The following is a 16678-nucleotide window of genomic DNA, read 5'->3' on the forward strand; positions in this document are numbered from 1 at the left end:
ACAATCATTGATCATATATATACATATATATGTGTAGTGTATTCTATATACACCAAATATATACCATAATGAACTCAATTTCAAAACTTTACTGTATAGTTACAATAACTGTAAAAAATACATGCAATATTAATTATTGCAATTAATTATTTTTAATAATAAAAAATAGTAATCTTAAAATATTAAAGCAAATTAAATTATTGGTAGAGCATCTAAGATTATTACAATTGATAAATAAGACTAGAAACTTTCTTACTATATTCTTCCTTGAAATCACTTAATGCAGTGTACGATATGATTAATAGGAGGGGTCATTTCTAACCCAGTTAAGTATCATACATGAGTTTGGCATTTGCTGATCACAGCTAAACAGGAACACCATACAAAACCCCATATATATACATATATATATGTATATGAATACCTACATATATATACTATATATATATTCATTTTAATTTCACACATTTGTGGTCTTTGCAATGCCATAAATATATATAAATCACACATTAACAGCCATTTATTTATAGTATTATTATTTTTTTCAAAACACAAGGCTGCTGGGCAGTGGATAAAGCCTGGTATTTATAAAATGGAATACAGTATTTAAAATGTACATTGCAAAATTTAATATATGTTTTAGGATACAAGATGTAGATCTGGTAGTACTTTCAGTTTTTGCTAATCCACGAGAAATCACAACACTGATAATTATCCATGAAATTCAATTATGAGTGGCACATTGCACCATACAAATCATAGTCAATCATCCATTTGAATGGTTGACTAAAAATTGAAAATTTGGCAGTTTAAACTTTAATCGTGTCATCACAATTATCAGGAGATATTTCTACTTTATGTTCTGAATTAGAAGTACTAGCAATGGGAATTTGAGAATATGCAGCATGCATGCCTCGTTTTGGACTATATTCTGACTGACTTTTCTTTAATATACCTATGTGATTGAACTTTCCAGGTGATCTAAGTATTGTGCTATCATCATCTATACAATTGTCTTTATGTAATAACTTATGTACTGGTGAATATTTTCTCTTACCTTCCATTTCCACTTCTTGTTGTTTCTGTTTAGAATAACAAGAAGAACATAAATAGCTTGTTGCTGATGTACCAAACATAGTACATCCAGGATTTATACAATAAGTTAACTTTTCCTTTTGTTTCGATTCTTTACCCTGATATTTATATTTAGATTCTTTTTCTTTATTAAATCGTGAACGAGCTGATATTAGATAATTTTTTATCATTTCTTCCTGATATTCATGCCTTTTTTCTGTATGAAGAGAAGCAACCAGAATTTGATCTGAAATCACATCTGTGATTGTTAATTTACTTGGAGATTCCTTTGGTCTTCTCTTTTTAAGTCCTTCCATTGTTTGTTTAAATGAATCTGATTCACCTTTAAATGAACCGGATTTTCGAGTCAAACTACCAAAATTTTTCTTCAATTTTTTACTCATTGTTTTACCAATACTTCCAAATTGTTTGGCAACAGTTTGAATTTGTTTTGCAGCTTTACTCTTTTGTTGACTAGGTAAACTTCCTGTAGATGAAGCAGATGCTGTATCTGCTATACTATCATCAGAATCAAAACTGTCAGCTGTTGATCTTACTTCTTCATTAATACCATTAATAAAATCTGGTGTTGAATCAAATGAATCTTGCCTTTCCAAAATTGGTAAAGGAATTTCTGATAAATCTAAATAATCATTTAATAATGATAATTTTTCTTTATTGGTGAGTTGTAAATTAGATGTTATTAAGAAATCATTTTCATCATGATTCCATCTAACATCTGGACCTGGATCTACTGCAAATTGGATTGGAAGAATTTTATTTTCAGGATCTACCAAAGGAATTGCAGCTGAAATAAACAAAACTTTATTTAAGTGATTTATTTTATATTAATTATTAACCATATTATTTGTTTTATAAAATTTATAAGTAATTTATTTATTTTGAAATATACAAATAAAAATTTACCAGGAAGATGTGGAGTTTTATCTACAAAACCTTCCATGTCCATAGCAACTAAAGCTGAAAAATGTGCAGCATCATAAGTCAAGCAGAGTGGTGATCTATGACATTCAATAAGTGGGCATTCGAGAGGAAGATAGATACCACCAAAAGGAATTGGAGCAAATGGTTGACCAGTAGCATCTTTTAACATTGTGTCGGCAATAACTATAATAGGCCGTTTCAATACATGTGCCAAAGCTAAAACATGAATTTCTTCAAGACTTTCATAAACATCACTTTGTCCTTTGTTCTCTGGGACAGATTCCAATGTCCTAAAAATTTATGTATTATTATTTTTAAAAATAAATTTGAATTGTAACAATATAACTAAAATTCTTACTCTCTTCCACTACTTGTTTCACTTTTTTCCAATCCACTTAATTTTTGATATGGATGTAAACGAGGTTCTGTAGATGCTAACTTCAATAAACTTTGCCATTCTCTACTCCATTCTTCTTCACAATAAACAAGTCCTGCCTAAAATGTAAAATTATTAAATAAACTCATTAAGAAAATTTTTAATTTTATAATTTAAGTAATATTATTTACTTCTTTGTTTTGAAGGGAAGTTTGCCATCTCCATCTCCGATAAAATGCCTGAGTGAAAGCACTGTTTGAAAGTATGCTGTGCAATGCCTTACGTAATGTTAAAAGACGATCGTGAAATCCCCACATACCTGTAAATGAAAAATTCATTTTAAATTTACCTTTATATTTTAATTTAAATACCCAAAGTTTTATAAACATTATAAATTTAAACATACCTAATGATGCTGCATGTAAGAGACAATTTCCATCTCCAGTTGTTGCTAAAGGCCAAAGCCTCTGACACAGTCCTCTATCTGCCCACCAATTTAATCTGCCTATATTTGATATTTTATTTAAAAATAAAATTCAGGTTCAAAGAGAAATAAAATTTATAACAAAATATGAAAATATTGTTTACCGGCTTGTTCTAGAGATACAAGAGTAGAAGTTTCAATTAAATCACGTTCAAGAAATGCTCTAAAATCTTCTGGATATATTGATAAATCTGGCAGTGTAAAAGTATAAACGGGTGTTTCTAATCTAATCTGTGACTGACTACTGCTTCTGCCTGAACTCCTGAAATCTTGAGCAAACTCACTTCTTGCTTTTGATACAAGATTAACATTATCTGTAGCTCGAGAAATTCCACGAGATAATCGTTTTGCTGAAATTTTTTATTTGCTTATTTATTTGTAATAACAAATTATGTTGTATAACATAAAAACTTACTTGATCCTTCAGTAGTTACTTCTCTTTCTGGAGATTTTGGAATTTGAAGATAATTGGCTGGAGAAGTAGATTTACCAGGAGAAGAACATTGATTTTTTGGACTCTGATTTGGTGATCGAGATGTTGAATTTTTTCTTTTATCATTTGTTATTGATATTTCAGGAGAAACAGTTATTCCTTTCAAAATATAATATGCAGACAATGCAGACTGTAAATTCCACTTATGACCTACAATGAAAATATTTTTTTCATATTAATATGTCAATAATGTATATGTCAATGTATATATCAAATATCTCATATTTTACTATCAGGAGGAATAAGAATATATTAATGCAGACAACATTCTATTAAACAACAATTATCATATATCAATATTAAAAGAACAAAATTCATTTACTGTAATCAGTTTGAGACTTGCTTATACTGATAACACTAGCTGAATAATTATATTAACTCTTCGGTGAACGTGCCTGTGGCAAATTGCCGCAAAATAAAGATAAAGTCTTTTGTTTGATGTTGTACTTAATTATTGTGGAAGTATGCATAGTATTCTCTCTTCATATTACATGTTACAATGTGTTTATGAAATCAGGTCAGTTATACTAACTGTTTAGTTGTTACTGGACTTTGAATCAAATCGTACCTCATTTGCATTGTAACTGCCACTATGCACCCTGCCATGTAAGTAAAATATCAGTATACTTTTATATTTATTTTTTTAATTTTTTTAATAAAATAGGTCAATATTTGCAAGTTTATTGAATAAATATATTAAATTAACAATATAATATGCAGACAATGCAGACTGTAAATTCCACTTATGACCTACAATGAAAATATTTTTTTCATATTAATATGTCAATAATATATATATCAAATATCTCATATTTTACTATCTACTATTACTAAGTTTCTATAAATTTTTAAATTTATATTAGTCTATAAGTGTTTCAATCAGCTTTTGTGAAATCTGTATTTTCTTGATGTCTTTAGATCTCAAACCTTTAAACCAGGAAAAGTTGAAAGAAGCTTTAGAACAAGTATTGAGAGAATTAATCAAAGAAAGTGAAGAGCCAGAAAAATTGACTATCACAGTGAAAGTGAGACAGAAGAGGAAATTATAGAAGAAAATTCTCATGATAGTGATTCCAAACAATCAGGGAATGACATAGATAATATTGTCATAGAAGAAAATAGTGAACATGGGCAGATAGAAAAAGACAATTATTGATTTTATATAGGAAAAGATAAGGAAACTTTGTGGATCAGTAAATCTCTATATTCAGGTAAAACAAAAACAAAAAATATTATGAAAACATTGCCAGGACCAAAACCTACTGCCAAAAGTACAAATAAAGAAATAGATGCAGAAATAGATTTCGCTTGTTTATTACTGATCAAATGATTGAAAGAATCGTAACAAATACTAACGGATATATTCAGAAAAAAAGGACTGACATCAAGTATGCAAGAGATAGAGACTGCAGAGATACAACCAAAACAGAAATAAAAGCCCTTTTTGGAGCATTGTATTTGATTGGTATAAAAAAAAGAGAGTCATACTAATTGCTGTGAGCTCTGGTCATCCGATGGTACAGGAATGATCCTTTTATGGGGCCTTTTCAGTTATAAATGTTTTTGGTTTTTGTTTGTGCACTTAGATTTGACAATTTAGAAACCAGGGATGAATGAAAAATAACTGATAAGCTTGCACCAATTCGAGACTTTCACCAAGAGTTTGTTAACAATTGTGTAGGCAGTTTCAATGTGAATGAGTTTGTGACAATTGATGAGATGCTTTCATCCTTTTAGAGGATGCTGCGAATTTGTACAATACATTCATATTAAGCCTTTGAAATACAGCATAAAAATATATGCTCTATGTGATGCTAAAACCTTTTATACTCTTAATTTTGAGATTTATTGTGGAAAGCAAATGCAAGAGCCCTATGAGAGATCAAACAAGACCAATGATATAGTAAAGAGATTAGTCATGCCGTTAGAAAAAACAAAAAGAAATGTTTCTACAGACAATTACTACAGTAGTTATCCTTTAGCTGTAGATTTATTGAATAAAGGGCTTACCTTTTTAGGAATAATGAAGAAAAACAAACAAGAAATACCTCCAGAATTTCTTCCAAACATAACCAGACAAATAAATTCATGTCTATTTGGTTTCAGTATGGTTATTGCATTGCTTCAATAGTTCCAAAGAAAAATAAAGCTGTAATCTTTCTTTCAACCATACATGACACTCCTGAAGTTGATCAGGAAATTAACGAGGCTGTGATAAATTTGGACTACAATACTACTAAAGGTGGTGTACACAGACACTGTAGATCAGATGTGTTCATCCCATACCACATCCCAAATTACAAGGAGATGGCCACTAACTCTCTTTTATTGTCATCTCGACATTGCTGGAATAAATTCTAAATATTATATGTTAAATTTAATAATCCTGATAACAAAGACAGAAGGTGACATTTTATAAAAAAAAAACTTGCCCTAAGTCTAATGGAAGAAGATTTGGAAGAAAGATCTATGATGTTGACACTTCCTAAAGACATTTGCACATTTTTGGAAAAATATAAGGGAAACAAAGAGCTGTCCAAAGAAGTAGCAAAACCTAGAATTTGTTTTATTTATGGTGAACACAAAAACAATAGGACAAAATCGATTTGTCAAGAATGCAGTAGAAATGTTTGCAAAAAGCACAGTAATATAGTGATTATATGTGCCATGTGTGAAGGTAAACATCACATGGAAGTAGAGTGACTTCTTTTTATTATCTAAATATTTTATAACCAATTTGTTTATTAAAATGTCTTAAAATTAATTTTCTGGTATATCTGATTCATATTTTCAAAACAANTTTTTGGAAAAATATAAAAACGAAGAGCTGCTCAAAGAAGTAGCAAAACCTGGAATTTCTTTATTTGTGGCAAACACAAAAACAATAGGACAAAATCGATTTGTCAAAAATGTGGAAAACATGTTTGCAAAAAGCATAGTAATATAGTTATTATATGTGCCATGTGTGAAGGTGAACATCACATGGAAGTAGAGTGACTTCTTTTTATTATCTAAATATTTTATAACCAATTTGTTTATTAAAATGTCTTAAAATTAATTTTCTGGTATATCTGATTCATATTTTCAAAACAATAATTAATTATTGACTTAAATCAAGTAATATTACATATTACTTGATTTAAGTAATTGCCATTATATTACTTGATTTAAGTAAACAGGTCATTTTGAGACAATTCGAAAAATGCAGTCAAGGTTGTATTAACAGGTCGGTTTGCAACTCTTTGTGCTGTTTGACTCGTAAAATACACTCGTTGTCCATTCTCAAGATGAACTGCTAAGTAAAAAACAGCTTGATCTATGTCATGAATTGGAAAACCTAATATATGCCAAACTGCCTCATTACTTTTGATATATCGTCCCATTTGATATCTGAAAATTTCATCATGTTGATTTTCATTAGTTACTCCAAAGACAGCCATATCACTCCCTTTATTAATATATTTACACACATATTTAATTGACTTGACAGAACTGCAAGATTCTACGCTGATATGTGCTTGAAACATCCTTGATAATAGTGGATTATATGGCACGACCCATTGATTGCCAATTTCAAGTTGTACGCCTCTTATCTTGATTTTCACCGTAAAATCCTCCTTTACTCAGTGGTCAACATCTGTATTTTGGATGTCCATCATCATCCATTTGGGTTTCATTTAAAAATGATCTCGGATACTGCTTTGAGCATTTGTCGTCTTTCATACAGGGTGATTGCATATTAAGTACTCCACATGGTCCATGGATCATATTTTTTACAATTATTTCATACAAAACAGGATCTTCAATCGGGTTTGGAAACTCCACCTTGATAACATCATCAATTCGATTTGAATGAATTTTCTCTCTGAGCCAAATTAAATCATGTGAGTGTGGCAATCCCCTTTTTTGCCATTCAATGAAGTACATCCAAGAAATGACAATTCCAAAAATACGACTCTTTACAATCGCATTAATAAATTTTATTTGTTTTTGTTCGAACACTTGCACAATTATGTCATGTCTATTATGTGGAAGTTGTCCATACTGTAACTCATCTTTAATCTCCTTCCATGATGAATTACATGTAAATGTTATAAACAAATCAGGATGACCATACTTCCTCACATAAGTCATTGCATCTTGTGTATATTCAAGCATATGTCTGGAGCTACCGGTGAATATAGAAGGCAAAATTACTAATTGCTCCAGATTTTCAATATTTCCATCACTGACTGCCACATCCCGCAAACGAATGTATTCATCTGTTCGTAACTTACTTTGATTTTGGCAAATGTAAAGCAATCTTTCTGCTTCTATTTTTGCTTGCATATCAACAATAAACTGTAGAAACAATTGCCAACAATTAAGTATATGATTGTATTCATTTTGTGAGGGCCAGGATTTAAAAATGCTGAGATTCAAATATTTTTATTCATTTTCATCTACCGTTTTTGTTTCGAAACCAAAACGATTTTATAAACGTTAGGGTTAACTCAAAAAGAGAAAAACAACAGACAAATTTTCTCATAAAATATTGATCATAAAACTCTGTTCCCACGAAAATACTTCCTTGTAGAAGATGAGTTAACTGTTATGTCATAATTTTGTCACTTAACCTGCCATTGGTCAAAGGAGATCATCACCCTTTGACGTACGTGGGGAAATCTCGAGAAGAGAGCCCCCACATAAAAGGCAAGTGCAATGACGACACAGGGGAGAAAAAAAGGATTATTTTGTACTGTGAGTGTGTCTGTGGATTTTCTGCCTCTCGTCGCCACCATCTTCGATAGACTTCCTATCTGAACTATTCGACAATTTTTGGAATTACATCGAATCAATGAACTATTTCAACAAGGATCCAAACCCAAAGATCATCAAGAAACCATCTTGTACAATTAGAGGTATTTATCCTACTCGCAATGATTGTAAGCTCTCTCTCAAGTACTTTCGAAATGTGGTTAGGATTGCGACTATTATCTATTGTCAGCTACCTTTCCTGAATGGAATTACCTATATGGAATGTTAACCCGGAGAAAGTTATGTGCTCTCAAACCCTTAATAATCTATAACCATATAAATACGTTCTACAATAAATGGGTATATTGTTAATGAAATTGGATTGGTATGCGTTTCTTCCTACATTACCACCTCCATTCCAAACTGGAAATCATGAACGAGATTGCTCCTGTTAAATTGACCTCACTTAAAAGCGTATCTATCTGCCGATAAATTGATAGATTGGTGTCAGATCCTGACATGAAATAATGATCCTTAACTCTATAACCCTTCCGCTCAACAGAGCCCATCCTTTGGACAAGAGAGACCGGACCTCAAGGTCTTAAGAGTCGATTAAGAGGTAAGAGAGTCAAGAACCTGTAACATCCTACCCCAATTAGTCTCACAATTTTCTCTCTCCATTTAAGCAATATGCAATATGCATAAAACTGTTTTGAAGATACTTTTTTTATTTGTTGGTTGATTCATTTGTGGGTTAATTTGTTGTATATTAAAATGGTAGCCATCTTCGCCTTGCCAATATATTAATGGATATTGCAAGGCATCATAAATGCAATTAGTTTCTGCAATACATTGCAACTTATTGCTCCTTCGTTGTACCACAATGTCCCTATAAGTACTTTCATTGTCCATGATTACTACCGCTACTTCATTTATTTGAGGTGCATTGAACTGTCTTTCATGCTCACCAACTGGTCTTTTATCAGCCCAAATTATTATTTTGTAATTGTCCGAAACCATTTTCTCCATTGCAGTCTTGAACATTTTCACTAACTCATTACTTATATGTAGAAAACGCTGTAAATGAAGAATTATATCTTGATGCAATCCTGTAAAATTCGTTGATCTACTTCATCTTCTTTGTTTCCTATGAAGTAAATTTGTAAAACTTTGGCGTTTCGTTTGCAAGTGGTAATAATGACCCAATTCTATGATATACTTGTCCTTGGACTTTAAACACTGGACTGAATCCTTCTTCTTTGGTTATTGCAGTTGCTCCAAACGATGTCATTTGGAAGCATGCATTGTAACTTCTAATTTTTTGTAAAACGTCTTTAGATTTCTGTGTTTCTCCATTCATAATTTCCAAAAATTCAGGCAGCGGCAAGTTTAATGCTAGTAATCTAATTTTACCATTTGAGCAGCATGTACTTGGCGTTTCTCCTTTGAATTTTTTCGCTTTTACAAAATTTACATACTTGATCCATTCTCCCAATCACTACACTTAGATGTTCATTATAATTTTCAGTTGGATCATAATGAAACACTTCGTGTTGAAAACTGTAAATTCCTCACTGTCTTTCGCACACAGCGTGTACAGTTGTTTCTAATAATTGCACGTTGACCTGCTCATCTAGGCAAATGTCACTCATTCTCTCTTCTCTGCTTTCTTCTTTCATCCAACTGTGCACTTGTTTCTCTTCTTCTATGTAATCTTTCTCTGATTTGATGTGTTTCCCTATAATTTTCAAGTTGCTCTTCTGTCTGATTATTTCTGTTTCATTGATAATTTTCTCGTAGCAATGTTAGATGTACTTCTCTTTCTTCTGAGCTTTCATTTCTCTGCACCATCTTTTGCCTTTGCAATATAATTTGAGACCATGAAAATTCTTTCTTACACTTTGGCATTGTTTTTTATATTTTTACTTTTCATACTTCACTATTCACTTATCACTTTTTTCTGTTATTTGTACACTTTTACTTATGAAAAATCAACTGAAGCATGTGTGTCACACTTTGTCAAAAGCCACTACTCATACATAACGGTACTCGACTATTCCAAAACATTTTCAAACCTTCTGGTCTGGTTCATTCTAGAACATTATGAACATTGTAGAACATTTTAATTAAAATATTTTTTTCGTATAATAATTCAATAAAAATTGATAAAATAAAATTATCTGTACATAAAAAGTTATTCAGAATATGATTGGTAAAGAAAAATTCGAAAAAAAGTTTAGATAGTTATTTTTAATCAATAAATAACTACTCACCACACCACACTAACTTAAAAAATTACACACATGGAACCAATTTACAGTGTGGTACATCAAAAAACATTGAAAAAACGAACCCCTTCTGGGCGCTGCATCAGGTTCAAACGGTTTTTAATGGGAATTCAATTAATTAATTAATTAACAAATGCTGTTTAACTATGAGTTTGATCTTGAATTCAAAACAATTTACAAAAAATTTCTGTCATGCATGCGCGACGGGTCAGTCTGCCCGGATACAACGAGCGGATAGAGCGTGCTGTGAATCAACTCTTGCCAGGCCATTGACAAAAGCATCTCCTCTTTAAAATTTATGCACATGGTTTTGATGGAGGATTTAAAGATGTACATAGCCTCTAACCATTTGATATGTTCATTGGGAGGCACAGCGAGGAGGAGATTGGCCTGAGTAAAGTCAGCTACTATGTCTGGGTCTGTACACGGTCCAATCTCCTCCTCACTGTGCCTCCCAATGAACATCTCAAATGGTTAGAGGCTAAGCACATCTTTAAATCCTCCATGTGCATAAATTTTAAAGAGGAGATGCTTTTGTCAATGGCCTGGCAAGAGTTGATTCACAGCATGCTCTATCTGCTCGTTGTATCCGGGCAGGCCGACATGTCGCACATGTGTTTTTTGCATAGATATTTTGTAAATCGTTTTGAACTCAAGATCAAACTCTTAGTTAAACGACATTTGTTAATTGAATTCCCATGTAAAAACCGTTTGAACCTGATGCAGAGCCCAGAAGGGGTTCGAAAACATTAATTTTTTTTTTGATGTTTTTTGATGTCACCACACTGTAAATTGGTTCCATATGCGTAATTTTTTATTTTTAATCATAAAATATTTAAANGATATAGTCGCGTGTTGGGCTTAAATCGATCACCTAATATCGAGACTTGACATCGTTCGAAATATTATTTAAAAAATCAAAATTCTTTGCTGATAGTTTAGGCAGAAATGTTTTCTATGTACAGTACGAATAGTTATGATAATACAACCAGTAGAACAATATATATAAAACAATTATTATTTTCATATAATAATTCAATAAAAACTGATAAAATAAATTTATTTGTACATAATTCAAGTGAAAAAAAGTTATTCAGAATACGATTGGTATAGAAAAATTCGAAAAAAAATTCAGATAGTTATTTTTAATTATAAAATATTTAAAATTTCTGGAAACGTCCAAAAGCTTCTGAAATAATATAGAATATTGTGGAACATTCTTGAAGGATCTAAAAATTATTAAAGTAATCCAAAACTTTCCAGAATATTTGTTTGTTTGTTTTTATTGTTTAAGTTTTTTTATTATTTGATTATTAAAAAAATGTACTATAATGTATTATTAATTTAAAAAGAAATGAGAGGAGGTAGATTGTAGGGGTGAAGAATGAGAGTGAGGACAGAAAATGTGTGTGAGAATTCTACAATATTCCAGAAAATTTTAGAACTTTCTAGAAAAAACTGGAACATTCTCATTGAAGCATCACACATTTTCAAAGTCAACCACTTTCAACCTCCATATCTCCCACACCCTTATAGCTATCGAGATGCGACCACCACAATGCACGATGGGAGACTTGGGGCTACTACCACACAAAAACACCATTCTTATGCGATGTGTAGTTTTGGCTGCAGAGTGAAATATAGGCACAAACACATCCATATATATATATATGGATTAGATGACTGATAACAATATCAGCAATTACAGTAAGTGGATTCTTTGGTACAACTATAGTTTTAAAATAGTAATTAATCCATACTGTTATTAAACTTTAATTAAGTAACATGTATTTGATATAATTTCTATATATAAATATTAATTAAATAGTTTCCTTGAAAAAATTGATCTTGCATATCTCATTTTTAATCTGTGTGTAAAATATCCAATTGTTGCACATGAAATGGCAGATCTGTAGACTGGCATATTTGATCACTTTATTATTATAAAAAGTTTTAAGAAAGATGTCACTATTTTTATTTTAAATTAAATCATTAAGTCCACTATACTTAATATGCTATTTATTTTCACAATAAAATTAGTTTAAAGTTATATAAAATAAATTAAAAAGCACAATGCATCAGAATCATATTTTGGCAATTTTCTTATATGAATTTAAACTCGGACACAATGCAGCAGAGGCAACTCTCAACTATTTTATAGCATTTTGAAAAGACACATCTGGTGAACAGATAATACAATACTGGTTCTGAAAATGCCAATCAGAAGAAATGAACCATCTGGTCAACCAAAAGCAGCCATAGATAAGAATGAATTAAAGGATTTAATTAATTAATGCTAAAATGTATTATGCATCACAGAGAAACTAGGTGTGCATTGTTTAATGGTTATCTGGTACATAGCATCCATTGTAAAGTGAAAAAGTTGGATAAATGGATATTGCTCAAATGAACAGAAAAGCATACAACACATTGATTTGAAGTACACACTTATCATACACAACTAAAGATGCCCTTTCTTGCATGTTACAACTTACCGTAATGAAAAGAGGACACTTTATGACAATCATCAATCTCAACGATTTGATATTGATGAAGTACTGATATATATCCTAAAGTCAAATCATCACATAAGAAAGATTATGACACTAGTTTGGTGACCTACAATTGGTGAGATTCATTATTCTTTTTTAAAATCAGATAAACCATAAATACAAAGAAATATTGTATAAAATTCCAATAAATGCACAAAAAAAAATTTGCAAGATGATGCTTTGCATTAGTTAATGGACAAGACATCTCACTGCTGCACAGTAAAAACTGGCCACATATCTCATAGATAATGATTCAGAAAGCTGCCCTATTAGAGTATGATATTCTACCTTGTCAAGAATATTCACTGGACTTGGCACTAACTGATTATAATTTATCTAATTATCTAAACCACTTCTTAGCAAAGAAAATCTTTAGCAATAAAATAATAGTTAAAAATGCTTTTGAAGAATTTTTTGCAACCAGAAATTCAGAATTTTATGATTACGACATAAATTACTTGTATCTAAATGGCAAAAGCATATTGAATATGTGAAACTTATTTTGTTTAATTAAATGCATTTTGAACTAAGTTAATGTAGTTTAAAATTTTACAAAAGAAATTGCTATTTTACATGCAATAATCTGACACAAATTTTGTAAATGAAAGAGCTATTATACATGCTGAAAATAGCTTTAAACTGCAGTGTATTAGTAACATAGTTTCAACTAACTACAATTTTTAATCCTAAAATTTGTAATAAGCATTTCAGTATCATGTAATCTACTGTTATTATTTGTCAATAACTGCTTAATCTATGACAGCAGTATTGGAATAAATTATGATTAAAATAGCTTTTTGATGGTCTATTTAAATTTACATAGGAAAAAAATGGATTATTATTATTCTCTTACCTTCTCTTACCATAATTATATTATTGGTAGGATCTACCAACAATATAATTATGCAAACAAAGACACACATCTAAAACCAGCACAAAATAACTCAAAATAGTAATTTTATTAATGTTTTCATCTGTAACAGACATCTTCAGATACAATACATATAGCACAGAATTAAATGAACAAATTAAAATTGAATATGATTTTTTGAAGAAATTACAAACTCAGTTTAAAATTATTTTTCTATAAATCTTCATTAATGTGTTATTATACACTAGTGGCCTGGGATGCCCCCTAGTGGGCGTTATTTACAATTTTCCATGAGGCACGGTTCCTTTTACTTTTTTGTTCCTATCAATATGCTGTACAGCTCTGTTAAAGTCCCAATGGTAAGATTTACCCTCCGAATGAAGAGGTGGCAAACCCCCCAAACTGTAGCCCTTGTGCGAACAATAAAGTCAAAGGAACCATACCCCTACTCACGACTCTTTGTGAGATATAAGCCCCTGAAGTAATAAATTCCTATTACAAATATACTGAATTATTTATATTGTTATATTGACCAAATAATAATTTATGGGCCACATGAATAATAATAATTAAAATCGTTAATTTGAATGTTTGAAATATGACACACGATAGGGGCGCCTCTAGTGTCCGTTATCAAATGGTTATGCGGTCAGACACCCGTTGAATGGGTTATATATATAGATTATCATCATCAGATATCTCTCCGGTGGGAGGGGTCTGTTCTTAGGCCACTGATATTGTCTTGTGAATGTTTTAACAAAGAGTGGTTGGGTATCCATGCTGTCTTGCCAATGACATGATCCACAATAACTTCATTTCCCTTTCACCTTCCTTCAAGCAATGCATGTGCACTCTCTTAACAAGAGATCAAAAAGTGGAAATTTTTTAACATGAAGATGGCCTATCCAAATAGGCTGAAAACATTTGGAATAAAGAGAAAAAACTCAGAAAATAGAATTCAAGTGTGTTCTTATTATTATAATTTTTTAACAGCAAGGGTCATGTGAACTATAAGGTATAAAAAGGGGAATATGAATCGTTAAGGTAAACTTTAGGGGAGAGATGACAGATAATGATAATGTATAATAAGGCATTAACTAAGATCTATAGAAAAATTGTCAGAGCAACTGATGTACTGTACATATAGCATATCAATGTTCTCTGACAATTTTTTCACTCATCAGAAATGATAAGAACCCAATATCTGACTGTTACTCACCCAGGATTTAATATAAAAATAATATATAGCCTATGTTCATCTGAAAGGAATGAATTTTCCAATAGCAAAAAAATTTTAAAAATTGGTTCAGTAGCTTCTGAGATTATCTCTTGCAAACAAACAAACAAAAACACTCTTGTTTTATATATTAGTATAGATTAACATAAGTAGCATTCTGTATTTGTAGCTATATTCCATTTGCTTGAATTACATCAGTTATACGGCATTTGGAATATTGTACAGCAATATGTAAATCCCAGATAATTCAAAACTCAATATTTCAAAGTCATGATTATTTTATCCCTTGAATTTCAAACTAATGAGAATTTTCTGTAAATTATTAGCCAAGGAATGTAACTATACTGTGCATATAATTTTGCATTGTGAACATATTTTGAGCAATGTATTTTGATTTTTCTATTATGTTATTTTAAAGACATATTTCAAACATATAAATTGAGAACCCACTGTACATAAAACAGATATATTAAATCATCTTCTCCACTTAATTACAATAGCAACAAATATATAAAGAAAAATTAGGAAAAAATTATAAAGATTATAATCATAGTTAAAAAAAATTCATAAAAATTGTCATATTATTATAACAAATCTAATGATTTTCAAGATAAATTACATCTATAAACATCACAAAACCCAATGCTTTTAATCATAAGCCAAACAAAGTAGTCTCATTCAATACTACAAATTTAGATTTTATTAAACAATCAAAATTAATTTTAAATTTCAATTTTTATAAAAATTACTAAGACAAACGACTTCCAACCACTTAACACTGCGTTGAATAATAACAATCCACGAAAAACCTTTTTTTACGAGTGTTATGTCACTATTAAATTCCACAAGTACTTTCGACCTCCACCGAGGTCTGCTTCAGGTGGTGACTGGCCGTGTTTCGACCTGACCGTCGTGACAATGTTGCCAACGATGTAAATAAATAAATGTGCACGTCAGGTTTCGCCCCTCTGACCGACACTGTTCGAATTCCTCGAACAAGTACTTCCACGCCTGTGCAAGCGTTTCCCCATCCTTGTAGTTGATGCAGTTGCCCCCCCCTGATAGCTTTATGAATCTCCCAGGCCTTCAGGTGGCAGATGTGATCCGCACGGAACGCTTGTCTGATAAGTCTGGTGTTGCAGAAGTCCGCCCTTATTTCAGGGTCGGTGACGTAGGTCGATAAGGCGGTGGTGTGTCTTTTATGATTAATATCAGCCTGGTGTTCACGTATTCGTTTCTGTGTTGACCGGATGGTGGAGCCAATATAAACTAAGTCCCTATTGAATCTGTCGTCCCTGATGGGAACGGAGTAAACACCTGGGGCTCTGGTGAGATCCATCGCGTCTTTGGCGTTGCGCAGCAGGTCGTAAAGCGTGCCGGTTCTTAAGTACACGATTTTGGTGCGGCTGTTGTGAGCGATCTCCCTGTATAGAGGGTCTAAATTTAGGTTGAACCGGACGACCGTGCGTCTAGCGTTCCTATCCAATCGACAACCAGATAGGAACGCTAGACGCGCGGTCGTCCGGTTCAACCTAAATTTAGACCCTCTATACAGGGAGATCGCTCACAACAGCCGCACCAAAATCGCGTACTTAAGAACCGGCACGCTTTACGACCTGCT

General features: G+C 31.6%; 2 protein-coding genes and 1 pseudogene across 2 annotated transcripts; all 3 read right to left on the reverse strand.

The window, feature by feature from the left end:
• Positions 1 to 502: 502 nt before the first annotated feature.
• LOC111636310 (OTU domain-containing protein 7B-like) lies at positions 503 to 6899 on the reverse strand. Its single transcript, XM_023381531.1, has 8 exons — positions 6737 to 6899; positions 3295 to 3522; positions 2984 to 3229; positions 2802 to 2900; positions 2587 to 2714; positions 2378 to 2514; positions 2002 to 2309; positions 503 to 1882 (listed from the first exon to the last, which is right to left on the reverse strand). The coding sequence occupies exons 1-8, from the start codon at positions 6897 to 6899 to the stop codon at positions 810 to 812; spliced, it is 2382 nt and encodes a 793-aa protein (XP_023237299.1). The 3' UTR covers positions 503 to 809.
• Positions 6900 to 7002: 103 nt separating this feature from the next.
• On the reverse strand, positions 7003 to 7721 carry LOC111636149. Its single transcript, XM_023381338.1, has one exon. The coding sequence runs from the start codon at positions 7699 to 7701 to the stop codon at positions 7003 to 7005; it is 699 nt and encodes a 232-aa protein (XP_023237106.1). The 5' UTR covers positions 7702 to 7721.
• Positions 7722 to 8775: 1054 nt separating this feature from the next.
• Positions 8776 to 10287, reverse strand: LOC111636157 (annotated as a pseudogene).
• Between the last annotated feature and the right edge of the window lie 6391 nt (positions 10288 to 16678).

This window comes from Centruroides sculpturatus, unplaced genomic scaffold (genome assembly GCF_000671375.1).
Source record: "Centruroides sculpturatus isolate CEXI.00-Female unplaced genomic scaffold, Cexi_2.0 scaffold158, whole genome shotgun sequence".
Classification (NCBI taxonomy): Eukaryota; Metazoa; Arthropoda; class Arachnida; order Scorpiones; family Buthidae; genus Centruroides; species Centruroides sculpturatus.